The sequence below is a fragment of the Pezoporus occidentalis genome, unplaced genomic scaffold, assembly GCF_034315485.1.
Source record: "Pezoporus occidentalis ecotype Australia unplaced genomic scaffold, CSIRO_AGI_Poc_V1 ctg100, whole genome shotgun sequence".
Classification (NCBI taxonomy): domain Eukaryota; kingdom Metazoa; phylum Chordata; class Aves; order Psittaciformes; family Psittacidae; genus Pezoporus; species Pezoporus occidentalis.
In genome coordinates, this window is record NW_026912780.1 from 2,140,338 (window position 1) to 2,157,182 (window position 16,845).

Here is a 16,845-nt window from a genome sequence, read left to right on the forward strand (position 1 = left end):
TTCTCTATCACTGTGTTTTTAATGAATATCATACAGTGCAGATGTATAAATCGGAGCACAACTTCAGCTTCATGCTCTTCACTTCATTTTACTTACCATCAGTTCCTATTTCACTTTTAAGGTCAGTACAAAACTGGAAAAGACACACAAAAAGACTGAGTATTGAAGAATATGTCTTAAATCATTAGTTATTTGTCATTTTAATGGTGTTAGACTTTAGCAAATTTATGAGCATTAACTAGTTACAACGTCCAAATATTGTTAGTCTTAGAAGACTGCTCATTTGAAGCCTGTGCTCTCCACTCAATTTACAAACTGCCCCTGTTCCTTAAGCTGATGATGTAACTGCCTTATTTGCAGTGTCTTGGTCAGGGTACAAATACAGTGGGCTCTGCGACAAATTTGCTCTTGGAGGTGGTTGTGTACTCATCAGTCTTTCAGAATTTCCTGGAGAAGTCTCCCTCCACCTTGGACTTGCTTGCTCCTGGGTCACTTCCCACACAGATGGGCATGGGGAAGCAAAACTCATGGTGGATCGTGAGAGGTAGTTCTCCTGCAGACCTTCTTCTTGGAGGCACCTGTTTGAAAGCACTTCTTTTTCTTTGGAGTTACGCCATTTCATCCTTCGATTCTGAAACCAAATTTTCACCTGTTTGCAAGTGAATGAGAGTCTATTATCATTCTTTTCTTTAAACAACTCTGTCCTAATGTTTTTTTTCTTTCAATCCCCTTAGTTTTATGTTTCTTCCTTATTTGTGTTACAGTACATCCAATGAAACTGACTGATTGATATTATCTGAGGACTTTCCTGTCACTATTTACTGGAACACACTGCCCAGAGAAGTTGTGGATGCCCACCCCTGGATGTATTCAAGGCCAGTTTGGATGGGGTTTTGGTCTAATGGAAGGCGTCCCTGCCCATGGCAAGGGGGTTGGAACTAAATGATCTTTAAGGTCCCTTCTAACCCAAACCATTCTCTGATTCTACGAAATATTCTCTCTCACTTTCACCACCTCAAACAGGTGAATATTTGGCTTAGACTGGAAAAAGCCCAGTGTAGGGATAAAGCAGTTTCATGTAGCAACATGCTTCTAGACAGGAAAGGATTCTCAGAGTAACTTAGAATTGTCATTAACTAAACTAAAGTGATGTTACCAGCGATATGAATCTCTCTAAGAACCATGTCCCGTTCATTAGCATAGCTAAAAACATATTGGCAATACAGCTTCAAAGTGTGTGTTATGATAAAGAGAGGATTTAAAAACATTTTGTCTGCCCAACTACAGTTTTCCAGCAGTTGCCTGGAATCCATTTGCTTTAAAGATAAAATCAGTTTTCAAAAACTTTTGAGTTGCAAAGCTTGATCACAAGTGCTCAAAGACGTTTATGAAATGCTGAGAAAAACTTGAGGAAACATATATCTAGGAACTGGCTTTACATGAAGAGAAGTGGTGGAGGGAATCAATCAACTTATTCAGATTGTATTCTATTTTCCCTTAAATATTTGCATTTAGTTCTAGTATTCAGATACTTCACACGAAAACAAAGGAGCTATGCATTCAAAGGCAGTATCATTGCCTTATATGGCAGGCACTGTTAGTCCAGCACAGCTGGTCAGAAAATTAAAGAAATAAACTTCAGAGTGACTGCTCTTCATGAGGGAAAAAAAATAAAGAAAATAAAGACATAGATATCACCTGGTTTGTCATTATCATTAAATTATTTTCCTATAGGGGTAGCTGTTACCTATGTGTCATTCCATTTCCACCTCCCTCCCCCAGGATCTCTTGAATATCAAGAACACAGAAATAAAACTCAAGAGAATAATTGTAATATTAGGAATTTGCCTACATGTTGGGATATTTTTACGCAGTCCAGTAGTGAGTGCAATTGTGCATTTTCATTGAAATAGTTTATCCTGCAGAGATTACCACTCTGCTCATGATATTGAGAAGTACCACACTCTTCTTCTGTTTACAGCGCTTGCGATGGAGTTGGAGTTGTTCAGGTTGCAAGGAACCACTCCAGACCAGAAGATCTAACCTCTTGCACAAAGTGAAGCCAACTGCAAAGTGCAAATTGCTGAGGGCCTTGTCAAGTTCTGAAAATCTCCAAGATAAAGATGATGAGAATTCCCATTGCCATTCCCAGGGTTTTCTGCCCCCAGACGGCTTCTGCCGTACGTATCTTAAGCAGTTTCACTCCTGATGCATGAAAGAAATAGAATTGTACTGTTCACTCTCTCTTTTTCAGCTGTATACTAGAGATCTGCATCTACTGCAGCACCTTCAGAATCGCTCCTCCTTGCTCCAAGGATTTCTGTCCTTGTGTAGCCAAGTTTCTTTCTGTAGGGATAGGTGCCTGTCTCTTGGGGCAGAACGGTTTCAAAGCAAGTGCTGTTGATTGCACTGTCACTAGCTGTTAATCAGCAAGTGCAAAGGGTGCTCAGAGGAACACAGGAGCTCTATGCTCTGCTGTTTTCTGCCTGGATCACTGCCTATCAAGTAGTGGGATGGAGCATAGCTCCCTACCCCAAAACTCCTGAGGGGGCTCTGTCAGACAGCAAAATGTGAGCTGGAAATGAATGGTCATGTTTCTCCCACTGTGTGAAAATGGAGTGACTGACTTCTGAATATACACCTTTGGGAAATAAATCAGAAAGCTGTTCAAACATTCCTTGGTTAAAACTGCCATTGATTTACTGAGGTCCTTGCTCAGTGAAGGAGTTCAGTTTTCTTCCTTCAAAGCCATTTTTAAGACTTTTTTCCCCAAAATGATAGAAAGTTACAGATATTCTGTCATTTCTTACCTGAGACTCCTTTAGACCCAGGTTAATGGCCAGTTTCTTCCTGTCTGTTTTACTAATATACTTCTGCTTCTGAAACATTTTCTCCAAAGCTTTCCTCTGGTCTTCAGAAAAGACAGCTCTTCTTAATATACCTCTTCGGGATTTGGAATTAGACTCCTGGGTCAGAAGAGGCAGCACACTTTCCTCTCCTAGTGGAAATGGATGAGAGTTTCATGTAATATCTAACACATATCAGAGAAATATTAAGTACTGCTTATTATAATGCTAGCACACTACTACCCTGCTTTTGATTTGTTGGTGTTATAAGTGTGTCGTAATGCTTCAGTCATGTTCATTAAGAACTAAATCCTCACTTGGATCTACAGGTGTTGTCAGTGGTCAAGAGTCTCCCCTTGACATATTAAGAAGTAAATCAGATGAGTTCATACAGAAACACTAACACATGGCCCATGCTACTGCAAAATTCAAACACAGCGAGAGAGAAACTCCACTTTCCTTGCCTGTTGTCATCACCGAGTGAGTTTCCCTATGAGTTTATTTTCTCCTTGGGTGAAATGTAGAACCAGATAAAAGTGTCTGTAATACTGACTCAAGGAAACTAAACAGGCTTTCTTTAGTTTTGTTTGCTAACAACAGGCTTTCAGAGTGCACTGTTCCCTGGCCATTCACTTACTTATTCTGGAAACTGCAGCAATTACTTTATTAGAGGATTTGAGGAGCACTTGGGACTTACTCCTTTCAGCTTGGTTTCTAATCCTTTGACATCTCATAGCAAGTCCTGGGTGGGGGTGTGCAGTTTTCAATTAATCCAATCACATCCGCTTGATCCATGCCTAGAAGGAAGCCTAGCCTGGGAAACAGCCTCAAAGTGGGTGGACAGAGCTGCACCAGAGAAGTGTTTGCATTGGCCCTTCACTGGTCTCACAAAGAGCACAGAAAACCCAAATCCAGATAAATCTCTCGCCTTCCTCACACACAATGAAGGCTAAAGCCATTGTGCTTTCCCATGCTCCCTCTCCCTAGAAGGATGTGGTATACAGGGAGCAGTCCAGGGTGAGGCTTGGCATGCCTCCAGCACACCCAGCTTCCCCAGATGCTCATCCAGGGAGCAGTATCAGAGGTCAGTTGAACAGGGCCTGTCACCAAGCACTGGATGTGATGATTGCATAGGGCAGTTCCAAGCAGGCCAGGAAAGAACTGCTCTTTGACTCCAAAACCTGTGCCATGGCTATATAGACCTACGGCCTTTCTGTAGGAGGGCAGCCACAAAGGTGGCTTTAGTTTGTATGACATGCAGTTCAGACTCTAAGCTGTTCTATTGTGCACCTTTCCACTCACATGGGCCAAGACTGCCACCCTGGCTTGTAGTTACAGCAGCTGCAAAGATGTGCTGCTGTTCCAGCTCTATCAAGGACCTGATCCTTTTCATATTGAAGCTAACGGCAAATTCCTGACATAAAGCTGATTCCCTAAAAGACTGTACATTTTTTTTGTGCAAAAGTCTATCCATTCTAGTGAGCTGTAGTGGTGGGGGTGGATTAAATACATGTGTTCAATAGATATAAGGATCTTAAAATACTAATTAAATCCAGATGCCGCTTCCACTAACTGTTCCTTGGGGCTATACCACATTTCAACTTCTGTATAGTATACATACCTACACATGGGTATGTGTATTTTTAAACACACATATATAATGAGGATATTGTAGAACTGTGTATGTATAATGATGAGAAACTGAAGTGTAGATGTGTATGTCTTGCAAAGTTGGCTAAATACTTTTGTGGTGCATGTGTGACTAGTCTGATATTAACATATATTTCCCCTGTATCCAGCTTCCAGCTTTGACCAGGAGAGGAAGAATATCGAAAGCTGAGCAAGTGTGCAATGATCCTTCCCTAAAATACACTGCCACTGACATGGGGACCATTGCATTCTGCTAGACATGCCTTCTTGAATTTTTCTACACTTTAAGAACCCATCTTTACATTCATCCCTCATAATAGCCCGTGGCAGGAAGTAATTATTATGATTTAAAATGTTGCAGTGTAAATAAGTCTAAATTTTATACAGATGTATTTCAATTTTAAAAATTATATCTGAGACCAGCTACAAAAATCATAACCTACTCATTACTGTCCTGATATTTATTACACAGTGAGACACAGTCAGACTTCATCCAAACCAGAATAAACTATCTGTAGACCAGAAGTCAAAATGCCACACTGGAGGTCTCTGCAAAGGGCAAGCCAGTTTCATATTTCTCTGAGGAGTAAACAGCCCTCTCATGACTCCCACCCCAAGCTCCCCTCCTGCCCATGAGACTGCGGGTGAACACTGGTCCTTCTTCCTCAAGCATGTTTTCTGTCCTTCCTATTAGAATTTGGTGAATTTAGGTACCTTTTCCAGGTAGTCTTTGAGTAGTTCCTGATGAATTGTCAGCCATTCTCAAGTTTACTGGAAGGTACAGTCTGACAGCAGAAAAGAGCTGGTACCTTCTCTCTCATGGGATGAGAGACACCAGCAAGGGAAGAAGTGAAACAGGGCTGGTCCTTGCCTCCTGGCCTCCATTCCACAATGGAGTTGTCAGCCAAGGACACAGGATGCCAGATTATGTGACCCCTTAAAATTTGTCTTGCCTGGCTGGTTGTTAACAGTCAATCAGCAAACAACCTCCTGCTGGAGCCCAGAGGCACCAATTAAGTCCTGTACAGGCAGTATGTAGGATACAGCTTAACACCTGGATTAGACTAATTTAGCAGTGAAGAAACTACACACAGTAATGCACAGCATGTGCCCGATTTTAAAAGATTAACTAAACAAAATTTAATGATAAGCAGAATGCTTACAAGCATTAGCAACTAGCCACTGGGCCAAAATATTTAAAACTCATGTTTGTGATAATGAATATTCACCCCAATTAAGCAGCATAGAGAATTTTTTTAAGAATATCCCATATTCCCACATGAATTCCAGCTGCTCACACAAAAACTAAATTTCAATTTGTGGATTAAAGGATTTTTCAGTACAGTGGCATAGGCAGTCGTTCGTACATTTCAACAATTCCATCAAAATGAAGTAAGTCAGTTTGCAGCCTGTTGCTCTGAACGTGCATCAAAAGGTTTTGTGTTCTGCTGACATCAATGTGAATCTGCTACCAACTAATTCCTATGTTGCTCGTTTGATTTTTGTTTTGCTTCAGGGTTTGTTTTTTTTAAGTCTTTCCTTTGTATCCTAATATATAGTGATAAATGTCCTCTTAATCTGCGGAACAATCTTCATTTGCCTTCATGGCAGAGACCACCTTGAAGGAGCAAGTAAAAGCTTTAGTCATGGTTTCCATTTTTTCATTTGAATTCAATACATTCTAGTTAAATGGACAATTAATAGGTCACTTCCAAAATAGTAGTGTATCAGTCCTGGTTAATAAACAATCCCCACAGTTGATAATGGGCCTATGTATTCAGCAAGTCCCTGTATACACTCAGCTCATCCACTAAATCCCTTTTCAGGTAGACAGGGTTATATGGGAAGATGAGCTAGAATGAGTCTATAAAAGTCAGTTTCATTCACTGCTTTATTTTTCAGTCAAGTGCTTTAAATGGTGTCCAGAAAATCTCTTGGAATGTGAGACAGGAGAAAAGACTGGCACATAGAGTATTGCTTTATGGCCATACAAAAGGGCAACTGACCCTTGCCCAGGCCTTTTCAATGTGAAATGGTTCCTAAAGTTCATCTGCACAGTGAAAAATTGTGGTGAGGTCGCGTGTGGATGAGTAAAGTGAAAGTGGTGATTGGTCATGGTGCTGTCAGCCATTGTGGAAGAGCTGGGGCCATGTAAAACGCTCTGTGGGAAAATGTCAGCCCCCTAAAGAGGTGCTCAGAAACTTGCAGCTCATTAAACTGCCAGCATTTGCTGCCTCACTTGTCAAGAATCATTCAACTTAGCAACTGCCCTTCTGAAACATTCATAAAACACATGCACGTAGTCAGGAAGGGTTTGAATGCAACTGATAAAAAAGTGTATGCTAGAGCATGCATAAGCTCCAATTTTCACTTGGATTTGACATGCGATTTGTGCTTTCTCTCTGTGCTGAAGGATGAGGTAACACTTCTGTTTGTATTCCTGGCCCATAAATGGTAAAATCATGCACATCCATTCTTACACTATGGCATACAAACTTCCCAATCAAGGTTTAATTTAGTTTTGGATTAAATGGAAGTGTTTTTCAGGTCTTAATCCTGAATGTATAGTTTATACTGGCCAAAATTCTCTTCACTTTCTTCAATTTTTCTACATTAGAATTAAAAAAGAAAACCAAATTAAGCATGTGCATGCATTTGATTGCTACAAAAAGAACGTCTGTTTTATTTAAATAATACTAGGGCTTCCTGACTCATAATTTATCCCTAACAGACATTAAAATGCAGCATCCACTTTAAGACCATTCAGCTCTTTTCTTATTTGCAAACGTTTATTGACTGAGATTTTTAAAAGAGTTACTGATTTTAAAGAATCTTTTCTGGCAAACTGAAAACAAGCAGCTTTCCTAGGTTAGCTCTGTCTGGGTGTCTCAATGCCATTAGAAGCCTCTGACAATTGCTCAGTGTACTTAAGTTTGATAAATCTTTGGAAACCCTCTGAATAGGATTGCTGTGATTTTACTAAGGAATTAGCTGCTGCCATTGCATCACCAATTAGTTTTCCAGAACACATTAAATCCTGCTGCTTTGGTTTACAGAATAACTCAAGCATTACTGATGAAGCATAAAAACTTACTTGGAAAAGCAGTGGGGGATGCAGGGTGCTGACAGGACCCACCACAGCATGCTGAGTAGAATGGCGGGGCTCGGAGAAAAAAGTGTTTGGAAAGAGCTGCAAAAAAAGCATAGACCTAATTGATTATCCATTGAGCTTAGGTGATATTCCTAACAACAGTACTCCAAGAAGTCAGTGTGTAAAGTCCTGCCCCACAAGTTCTTTTTCATTTTTTCAAGATGGTGATTTTTTTAAGGCAATGATAAAACAAGTAATTGCTCTTTAATTTAGTAAGGTTGTTTTATGTGTGTGACAACTATAATATGCAAAACTCTCAATATATTGATCATAAGAATGAAACTGCAGATTTGAAATTTACTTCTGTATGTGCTATAATTACGGTGGTGTTTTGGTAAATATTGAGATTGAATGCATTGTTTCAATAATATTGTTGAAATAATGAGCATAAGGCATCTGAAAAAGTAATTTTAAATAATTCTAGCAAGCATGATATCTGAATCCTGTCTCTTCTGCTTGTACTTCAGTGTTGTTCTTAGTACTCAAACCAATAAGGTCTTCAATAAATACGAAACCTTAATGAATAAATTCAGTACAATGCAATAAGATGATCTAGCTGAGCTCTACAGGCACAAACTGCAGGGCCTGATTCTGTTATCCTGACGGTAAACTCATTCTTGCTGGGAAAGCGCAAGAATTTGGAATTTATAGAAATCAAAATTTAGAATTTAAACTCAGAATTTAATAAGCCACTTGCTGAAGAAGACTCTCCTTAATAGAACAAAAAATGGCAAAATCAACTTACAGAACTAGGTAATAATTGGTTAAATTTCTATAGAATTTCTTGAACCAATGAATCAAAAGTCTCTGTTACATCTAAAAAGTGCTTCCAAATCCTGGAAAAGTCTTTGTTATGTAATAATCCTTTTTTTTGTTTCTTCCTATAAACCTCATGGGGTTCTCCATTAATCTTAATTACCTTTTAATTTCTGCTTTTATGAGTCAACTCTGAAACTTGGGATATTTTTTTCTTTTGAAAACAGATACACCATGCTTGCTAGAGCTGTGCACTTGTAAAATGTGATCAGCATGCAAATGTTTATGTCACTTTCCTGGTCTGATTTAAGCAGAAAATAAACAGTTCTAGACCATGTACTATGTGGTTTGTCCAAACCTCTAGAAACAACCTGATCCATTAAAAAATAATCTTCATAAAAAAGAAGTAACTGCACATTTAGATAAGAAACCCAAAATATCAATAATCAGGAGAAAGATAAGAAAACAGGTAAGTGTATCTAACCCATATTGTTAATTTTAAAAGTTTTTTCAATTGGAATTAGAAAGAAAAAAGATCACTCAAAATTAGGTTCCCAAGTACATATTAGGGCATAGGATTATCAGGCATAGTTTTCTGCCTGTTAAATCTGCTGATCTTCCAAAGCAATAAACTATTGCTGTAGAAGCCAAACTCTAAACATTTTTAAAATATTTACCTCTATTTTTTTATCTGAATTCATACCAGCTTCTTCAACTGTAATTACAAATTGATAAGTGTTTTACTGCCAGAGCTTTTCTTTGACACTTTGCTATTTGTAATCAAATATAAATATCCTCCAAGAGGAGCTAATTGCCTATATTTGAAGTGCACGCTTGCCAATCATTTACAAAAAGAAATCAGGCATTAGTATTCTAAAGCTTCTCTTCCACATGAGACCATCAAATGTGGGAACCATGTCCTAAGAAAAGTAAATCGGTCAAGAAGGTGCAGCCAAGTATTACCTATCTGACGTATCCCAGCGGCCTCAATGCAACTGGTGGGGTGTGGAAGCTGGAAAGGGTTTGACTAACTGAAGAAGCACAGCAGACGGATAAGGTAAAGACCCACCAGATAATCTCAGCCATGCTTCTGAATATGAGAACTTGCTTGTGACAGTATCTTTTACCTGCTGTTAACATTTTATCTGTTTCGGTTCTTCAGTTCCCAGCTTCTCTCCTTTCCCTAGCAGCCATATTCTTCATGCCACTATCAGGTTTCCCTTACAGTCAGGTAAAGCTTTCTTTTCTAGTTCTAAAAATACAACTTGGTATATAGAAGGTGCCACATTCAATTCCTTTGCTTCTTTTTCACACTTCCCAAATATTCTTTTGCTACCATAATGCCTCATTCCATTTAATCATTTCTCCAGCACCTTATTCATGGCATATGAAATTTGTCAGACATGTTGGCCTCTCCCTGATTTTCCTTCTTATGGTTTCTTAACTTTCTCCAGTTCCTTGCTCTTTTTTGGTAATGTCCTGCTTATCACAATATGTGATACAGCCAGGAGGTATCTGGATAAACCAAAATTGCACAAACTATTGCTTCAGATAAATAGCCTAATTCTGCAAATACATACAGGAATAAGAAAGCATAGGTTTTCTCCATTCACAAAATCTCTCAACAAGCCAGCTGCAAGCATAAGGGTCAGGAAATGGATCAGAGTGAAAATTTGAGACATTTTTCTTAAGGAAATTCTAAACAAGCCAAACTAGCATGGCACCATGATGCAAACAGTAGAGATCTTGGCACTAATTCTGCTCAAGTCAATGGAAATCCTGCTTCTGGCTTTCCTGAGCATTTTACTTAATTCCCTCAACCAACTGCTGTCTCTTCTGCCTGCATATCCCTTTAAGGCAGAACATTTGCTTGAGAAATAAATGTATCATCTGGAAACCTCATATAACTCTGAACTACGTCATTCCTGAGACCATTTCTCGAAATTGATTTAATCTAGGTCCTGTGGAATAAATAATGGCATTACGTCTCCCTAAGCCTATAGCCAACACCTTTGTCTAATTTATAAACTTCTTTAGTGTACTCCAACTATACTGATACACAAGTGAATTCTATGTTAAATTTATCAAAACACATCCCCAGGTCACATCTACTGAAGCTTCTGCACTCAGACCAATAAGTAGTAGTTACACAGTGACATCAGCAAAATAACCTGCCATAATACAGGGATGCTCAAGATAATAAACGGATGCTCCATGGGAGCTCTATGTAGCAAAAAATGTTAATGCTTCAACCTAGCACATACATTTTTAATCTCTGCATATTTTTAATCTTTGACAGAAAAAACAGAGAATATTCCTTCCATTGAATGGCTTCCACTCTCTGTGTGAAACTGCATCAACAGAATGAAAATTGCTCACAGAAAAATGATACCTTTAACGTATGCATTTCAGAATTATACTGTGACGCATCTGTAGGAATTACAATACCTTCAGTGCTGAGGATGATAGAAAGAATTGCATATGCTTTTATTTTCTGTTCGCATATATCATGGCCACTCTACCAATATTTGATGGTCAAGTGATCTTAAGCAAGCTTTGTTTACTGGTCACATAGAATCATAGAATCATTGAAAGCTGCTGAAATATCAGAATATTAGTTCTGTATTTATTGGCCAGAACGACAGATACATGAACCAAAAGGTAGCTGTTGCTTCCAGCCATGTGGAGTACACATTTACCAGGGCCAAATCCTAATAATTTGTATTTAGGATATTTAATTCTTTTTTCTGCTTTGCATTCCAATTTCATAAAAATGAGATTGTGCAGAACTATGCATTTCCCAAGAGTCAGACCCTACAGTTTTAGCTTCACAGATGCATTAAAATGAAATATCAGAGTAGGGTACAAGTGCCTTTTGGCACTCCAAAAATTGTACTACATGCTTCAAAGGAAAATTTATTTGGTCATAAATATAAAAGATGAAATAGCTAAAATTAAATAATTTATTTTAATTTCTTCACTGAAGATAAATCATTCTGACACTGTTGCTGCATGCAACATTTTAGTAATAATGGTCATTTACATTCAGCTTTGTGAATACAAAGCATTTTACAAACAGACAACAAAATGGTACTAAACATGCAGATGGACTTCAAGCTCATCTGGTGCTAAAACAAAGAGATTGCTGATATTTTCAAATACACTGCTAGCTCTGAAGATATTCTAAATTTGAAAGCCCCCCCATACTAAAAAGTCACGCTGACAGCGGGACCAGTTGAAGTTTTCCTTCCAACTATCTACTATCTTGAGAGTAAGGCTCCTGAGTACAATTCAATTCACACAGACATGTAATTTTGAAATGGCTTCTTAGTAAACTCTTGTTTGCTTTCCCTAATCTTAATGTTGTGAAATGACTCAAGAAATAATGTAGGCCATTATCCAGCAGGAAAGATGGAACGGGTGATGGAAAAAGGACTACTGAGGAAAAGTGAACTGATGGCAGACTTCTGGTATTACCCACATGGGGTTCCTTCACTGCACATGCTGTTAGTTTGTTGGGGTTTTTCAAGCTAGCTGACAAAGATGTGGTATAAGCTGTGAAGAGGGCTGAAACGCCTCCAAAAAATGATTCAGAAAGATGTCCTGAGCCAGCTAACAGGAACAGGAATAGACAGACCTCAAGCTGCATGAACACTTTCATTCTCTAAGTATTGCTAAGCCCACGTGAACCTCTTTCCACAGCAATGCCCAGGCTCCAGCCCTGGCAGGCAAGTTAAAAATATTATCAGTAAAATGATCCCATCTTATCTGATAACACTGGATGGTTTATGCCTACTTCATGGGCACAAGTAAACTGCAACTTCCTACCTACATCCATCCTTGGCAATGATTAAAGAAGACTTTTGCAAGCTGCAGGAAAGTTTCATGTCATGAGCAGCTGCCTGCATAGAGTCTAGCAGCAGCTCTGCCACGTTCAGTGGTCCAACTGAGCCACATGGCACCATTTCTGCTCTTGAACCACAAGCCCTGCGCCTCACAATGAAACATGGCTCTGTCCCCAGCAGTTGCTGTGTTTAGAGTGCAATGTTCCAGCAGCAGTTGTGCACTCTGAAAGCATTCCAGCCAGCTGAATTGGAGCCCCAGGCCATGAGGAGGAAGCACCAGCTGCTGCCATATCCCATCAAAGGCTGTCACAATCACATGGACCTGGCAAAACTTAGTGCAAGAGTCTGTGGTACACCACCCCACAAAGCCATCTATTTCCTTCCCACTCATTGCTGTAAAACATGATGTGCTAGTTTTGGCTGGGGTAGAGTTGATTTTCTTCATAGTAGCTAGTACGGGGCTATAGTTTGGATTTGTGACTAAAACAGTGTTGATAACACAGGGATGCTTTAGTTATTGCTGAGTGGTACTTACACATCCTCAAGGCCTTTTCTATTCCTCAACCCACCCCACCAGTTTTGTGAGCATCTTTTGCTTTACCTTCTAAACTGTCTTTATCTCAAACCATGAGTTTTCTCACTTCTAATTTTCTGATTCTCTTGCTCCCCTCACTGGGTGGGGCTTAGTTGCCAACTGGAGCTAAACCACAACACACAACCTCGTGAACACTCACATAAAGCCCAGCCAAAAGGGCAGATCAGAGTGGCACATGCAGATTAGTTTTAAAACACTGGCAAATATTTCTATTTTATAGAAAGGTTTTGAAGTTCAAAATATCTACGATTCTGTGATTTTTAAATCCTACACAAAAGGTGGATGTGAGAAGTGGGCTTACATTTTTATGTTGGGTCTCAGTGGGGTTTCCAAGAATTAGCTGAGTAATCACACCAAAAAGTGCTTGAAAAGGGCTAAGAGTATAATCATTGTTTTCTTGTATCTGTAGCAATGTATTGGATGACAGTCACGCTGCAGATTAGCTGAGATCATGTGAATCACTGTCAATTTTCATAGGCATTATTCACATGCCTTATTATTATGGCATAGTTTGCTGTACATGTTTTTCTCTGCCTGAGAAAACACAGGTGCTTCAGGGTAGTGACAATGTATGGTCAGATTTCACCTCTGTAACAACCCAAAGGAACAGCCAAACCTCACACCACCTCCGAAAGGCTCCATCAGTCTCCTGGGATCAGCTGTACAGGTGGCTTCTACCCTCTCCATGCCTTGCTATTGAGGAGAAAGCTGGGGATCTGGAAAGCTGTGGTTTACCAGCTTTGTCCTTCTCCTTCAAGATGCCCATGCACTAATGTGCCCCAGCATTTTCTGCTTACCAGTTCTTGTCAAAAGAACTCTGTCACTTTCACTTTTCTATCTAAATGTTCAATGCATTGTCTAAGCTACTTGTCTGGGCCTCCTGTAGAGCCAATGAGGAGAGATAAGTAGCTCTACATAATGATTCATCACCTTAAAACAGATGTCTAAGAGAAGTTGTTTCATCTTCTGGAGGTGTCTCTCTGTAGTAACTATGGATTAGACAAGGTATTCAGACAACTAGATTAGACCAGACACCTATTTTTTATTAAAGAGCTGAATGACTATAACATTCTTCTTATCCATCACAGGTAACATCAAAAGAATACAATCATCTGTGCAACCATAAAGACTTTCTAAAAAAAATTATAAATCTCAACCATAAATGCACTAAAATTATCCTTCTTTGATTTTCAACACATTACGATTTGTTTAGAAATAATTCCCTCAAACAAGGCAAAATCAGGGTCATATGCTGCAAGAGGACAATTCACTGGGTTCTCATTGTTGCAGCTCTATTTCAAAATCTTACAATAGGCCATAATGCCCCACTTATTCCAGGGGCATGCAATGATTAGCTAAAATTTTCTACCTGGACCAGTCTTTATTTGTCGCAGTATTTCCAGATTCAAACAAATAAAAGTCTCAAGATCAGCTAAATATTGTTAGAATGAAAAAATAACAAACAGTGAATCTTTTTCCCTTTCTTTTTTAACGTGCGAGGTTTTTAGTCTTTTTACATTTGTGTAAGGAAATATTTTCTCAAGTTGAAATTCGAAACATTCACATGGTCACAAGATTCCAGGGGAAGGGACTTTGATGAACAACACCAAATTGTCCAAGAGGAGAAGGCAAAATCCTCAACATACAAAATACCTCAACAGAATTATGTGCTGTAACTTCAGGAAAAGGGCAGCCCTTGAGGGAAATTTTCATAAGCTTTTCAGCACAAAGTAAAGGCAACTTCTCCAACAAGACAACTCACCTCAAAGAAAAACAGCCCAGGTTACTGAAAGTATTTAGGTTCCTAACTTTATAAAGATCAGTGTCTACGTATCTGACATTTGAAACAGCCTCCTACTGCTTTACATACCTGCACTTGTTTTCATTTTGAAAAAATTACCTTCCCAATTCTGCTATGGGTCATGACCGACCACAAAAGTACCATTTAGAAAAATGAGAGTAACGAGTTATTTTACAGAGCTACGCTATACAAGATTGAATAAACACCTTCAGAGGGCAATGGAGGCAAAGACCTTGCCTTCCAAAACTCAGGGGAATTTGTCAATGCAAAATATCACAGTACGGTGAAACTTGAAATCTGCACTCCAGAACTTGCCTGATGAGATTAATCTTTATCACATTTATCTGTTTTCTAAAAACATAAAGATATACTACAAGATGTTAGAAGACCAGCTCATTCTGCAATACAGAAGTTAATTTGCTAGCTTTAGGTATGATTTATTCCATGGCTTCCCCTCAATGAAGTGCTTTTCTATAAACCACACTACTAGGGCAGCTCTGAGATCTTCTGGCAGTGCTTAAATCTCACTAAGGACCAAACTTGGGATCCTCTTCCTTTCTTAGCGATGGCACAGCAGGAGTCGCCAGAGGAGTCCAGCCAATGCTTATATCCCCTACTAAGCCCAGACTGCCAGACTGGTGGCTGTGTCGGAGAGTAGCTGGCACTAGTCTAGCTCTGGCAGCCTTACAATAAGGACAAAGACTTGTCCTTTAAAAGCCATTTTGTAGCCACTCTTAAGATATTCTGGGCACCCCAAACTGATTCTATTAAATGGCTCACAAAGTTAACCGCAAGCAGGAAAAGATGCTGCACAGTCTGTGATTTCTGATACTTACAGAAACTTCCCTGCCTCCAAAGACAAACTCTTGAAGCAATGAAGGTGTCTCAGCGATGCTTGGCAGTCACGGCATAAGAAAATATGTCAAATGTATCCCCCCACCCTAAAGAAACTTTCTATTCCCAGAGAACTCCAACAAAACAGGAAAATCCTGAGAACTCTTACTCACTTTGTTGCCTGAGTGAGGGCAGCATTTTCCAGAGGCTGGTACAAGCCTAGAGGGAGCTAAGATGAAACACTCTGGCTGTTATTTTAAGGGAAGTTAGTATTATGTCACTCAAGGACACACTGTGGCTACCAGCTGATCTGAAATCAATAATTAGTAAGAACTTATTCACCAAGAGTGGGTCAAAAAGGAAGGGGAAAAAAAAAAAATCACTTAATTTCAGTAATTCAAGTAGCTCCCAGCTGTTACGAAGAAACACAGGAGATTTTACTAAAAATGAGCAATAAGGTATATTGATTCAAATAAGAGTGTTACAGGATAGAATTGCTGTCCTCACCTGAGGGGAAAAAAGGCTGACACTGGTCCAAAGAGTTAGCGTGCAGAAGAAGGCTTGCTTTTATTCCCCTGCAGTGCTACCAGCTTTCTGGATTACCTTATGCAAGTCACCTCATTTCTTTTTGCTCCAGCGCCTCCTCTACACAGTAGAAATCTCTCCTATTTCACTAGCACACTGCAATGATAAATGCATTAAAATGTAAAGTACTCAAATGTTACAGAAAGAAAAGATATATCTATATCATAGAATGGATGTTTGTAAATTCAATTCATATTTACGATATACTTGTTCTAATGACTTTCTTTAGTGTTATCTGTACTGCACTTTATTTTGCTCTATTTCATTCTGATGCTTTAGGCAAAACTCCCATAAGCTCAATTTTTCATTAACTTTTGCAATGGAATTATTTTATTGTTATGTTTATTTATTTCATTGCACTTTTTAGTTTCATTTCTCTGTTAATCCAGCAAAATGCCAAGATTAAAGCAAAAAGTCAGGTTCTTGCCATATAGAATCGCAGAATCACAGAATGGTTAGAGTTGGAAAGCACCTTAAAATCATCTAGCTCCAACACCCCTGGCATGGACAGAGATGCCTCATGTCACCCAAGGCTCTGTCCATCCAACCTAGTCTGGAAAACTGCCGGGGATGGAGAATTTACCACTTCTTTAAGAAACCTGTTCCAGTGCCTCACCACCCTCACAGTAAAGAATTTCTTCCTTAGATCTATTTATTCAGGGTCATACCACATATGACCATACTCAGGCTGTAAAGCACTCTCTGTCATGCTCCCGCAGGGCAAATTACCTGAGAAAAGCAGAGATTTTCAGAAGATTATTTCAGGTAGCAGAGTGACTTCG

At 39.2% G+C, this 16,845-nt stretch overlaps 1 protein-coding gene across 1 annotated transcript in view; it reads right to left on the minus strand.

The window, feature by feature from the left end:
- The window catches only part of DBX2 (developing brain homeobox 2), a 21,568-nt gene continuing 4,723 nt past the window's right edge, over positions 1-16,845 (minus strand). The window contains exons 2-4 of the mRNA XM_062612557.1: positions 7,591-7,686; positions 2,811-2,998; positions 1-649 (exon numbers count right to left, since the gene is read on the minus strand). Of these exons, the coding sequence (XP_062468541.1) occupies positions 329-649; positions 2,811-2,998; positions 7,591-7,686 (605 nt within the window). The 3' untranslated portion in view covers positions 1-328. The remainder of the gene's footprint in view (positions 650-2,810; positions 2,999-7,590; positions 7,687-16,845) is intronic.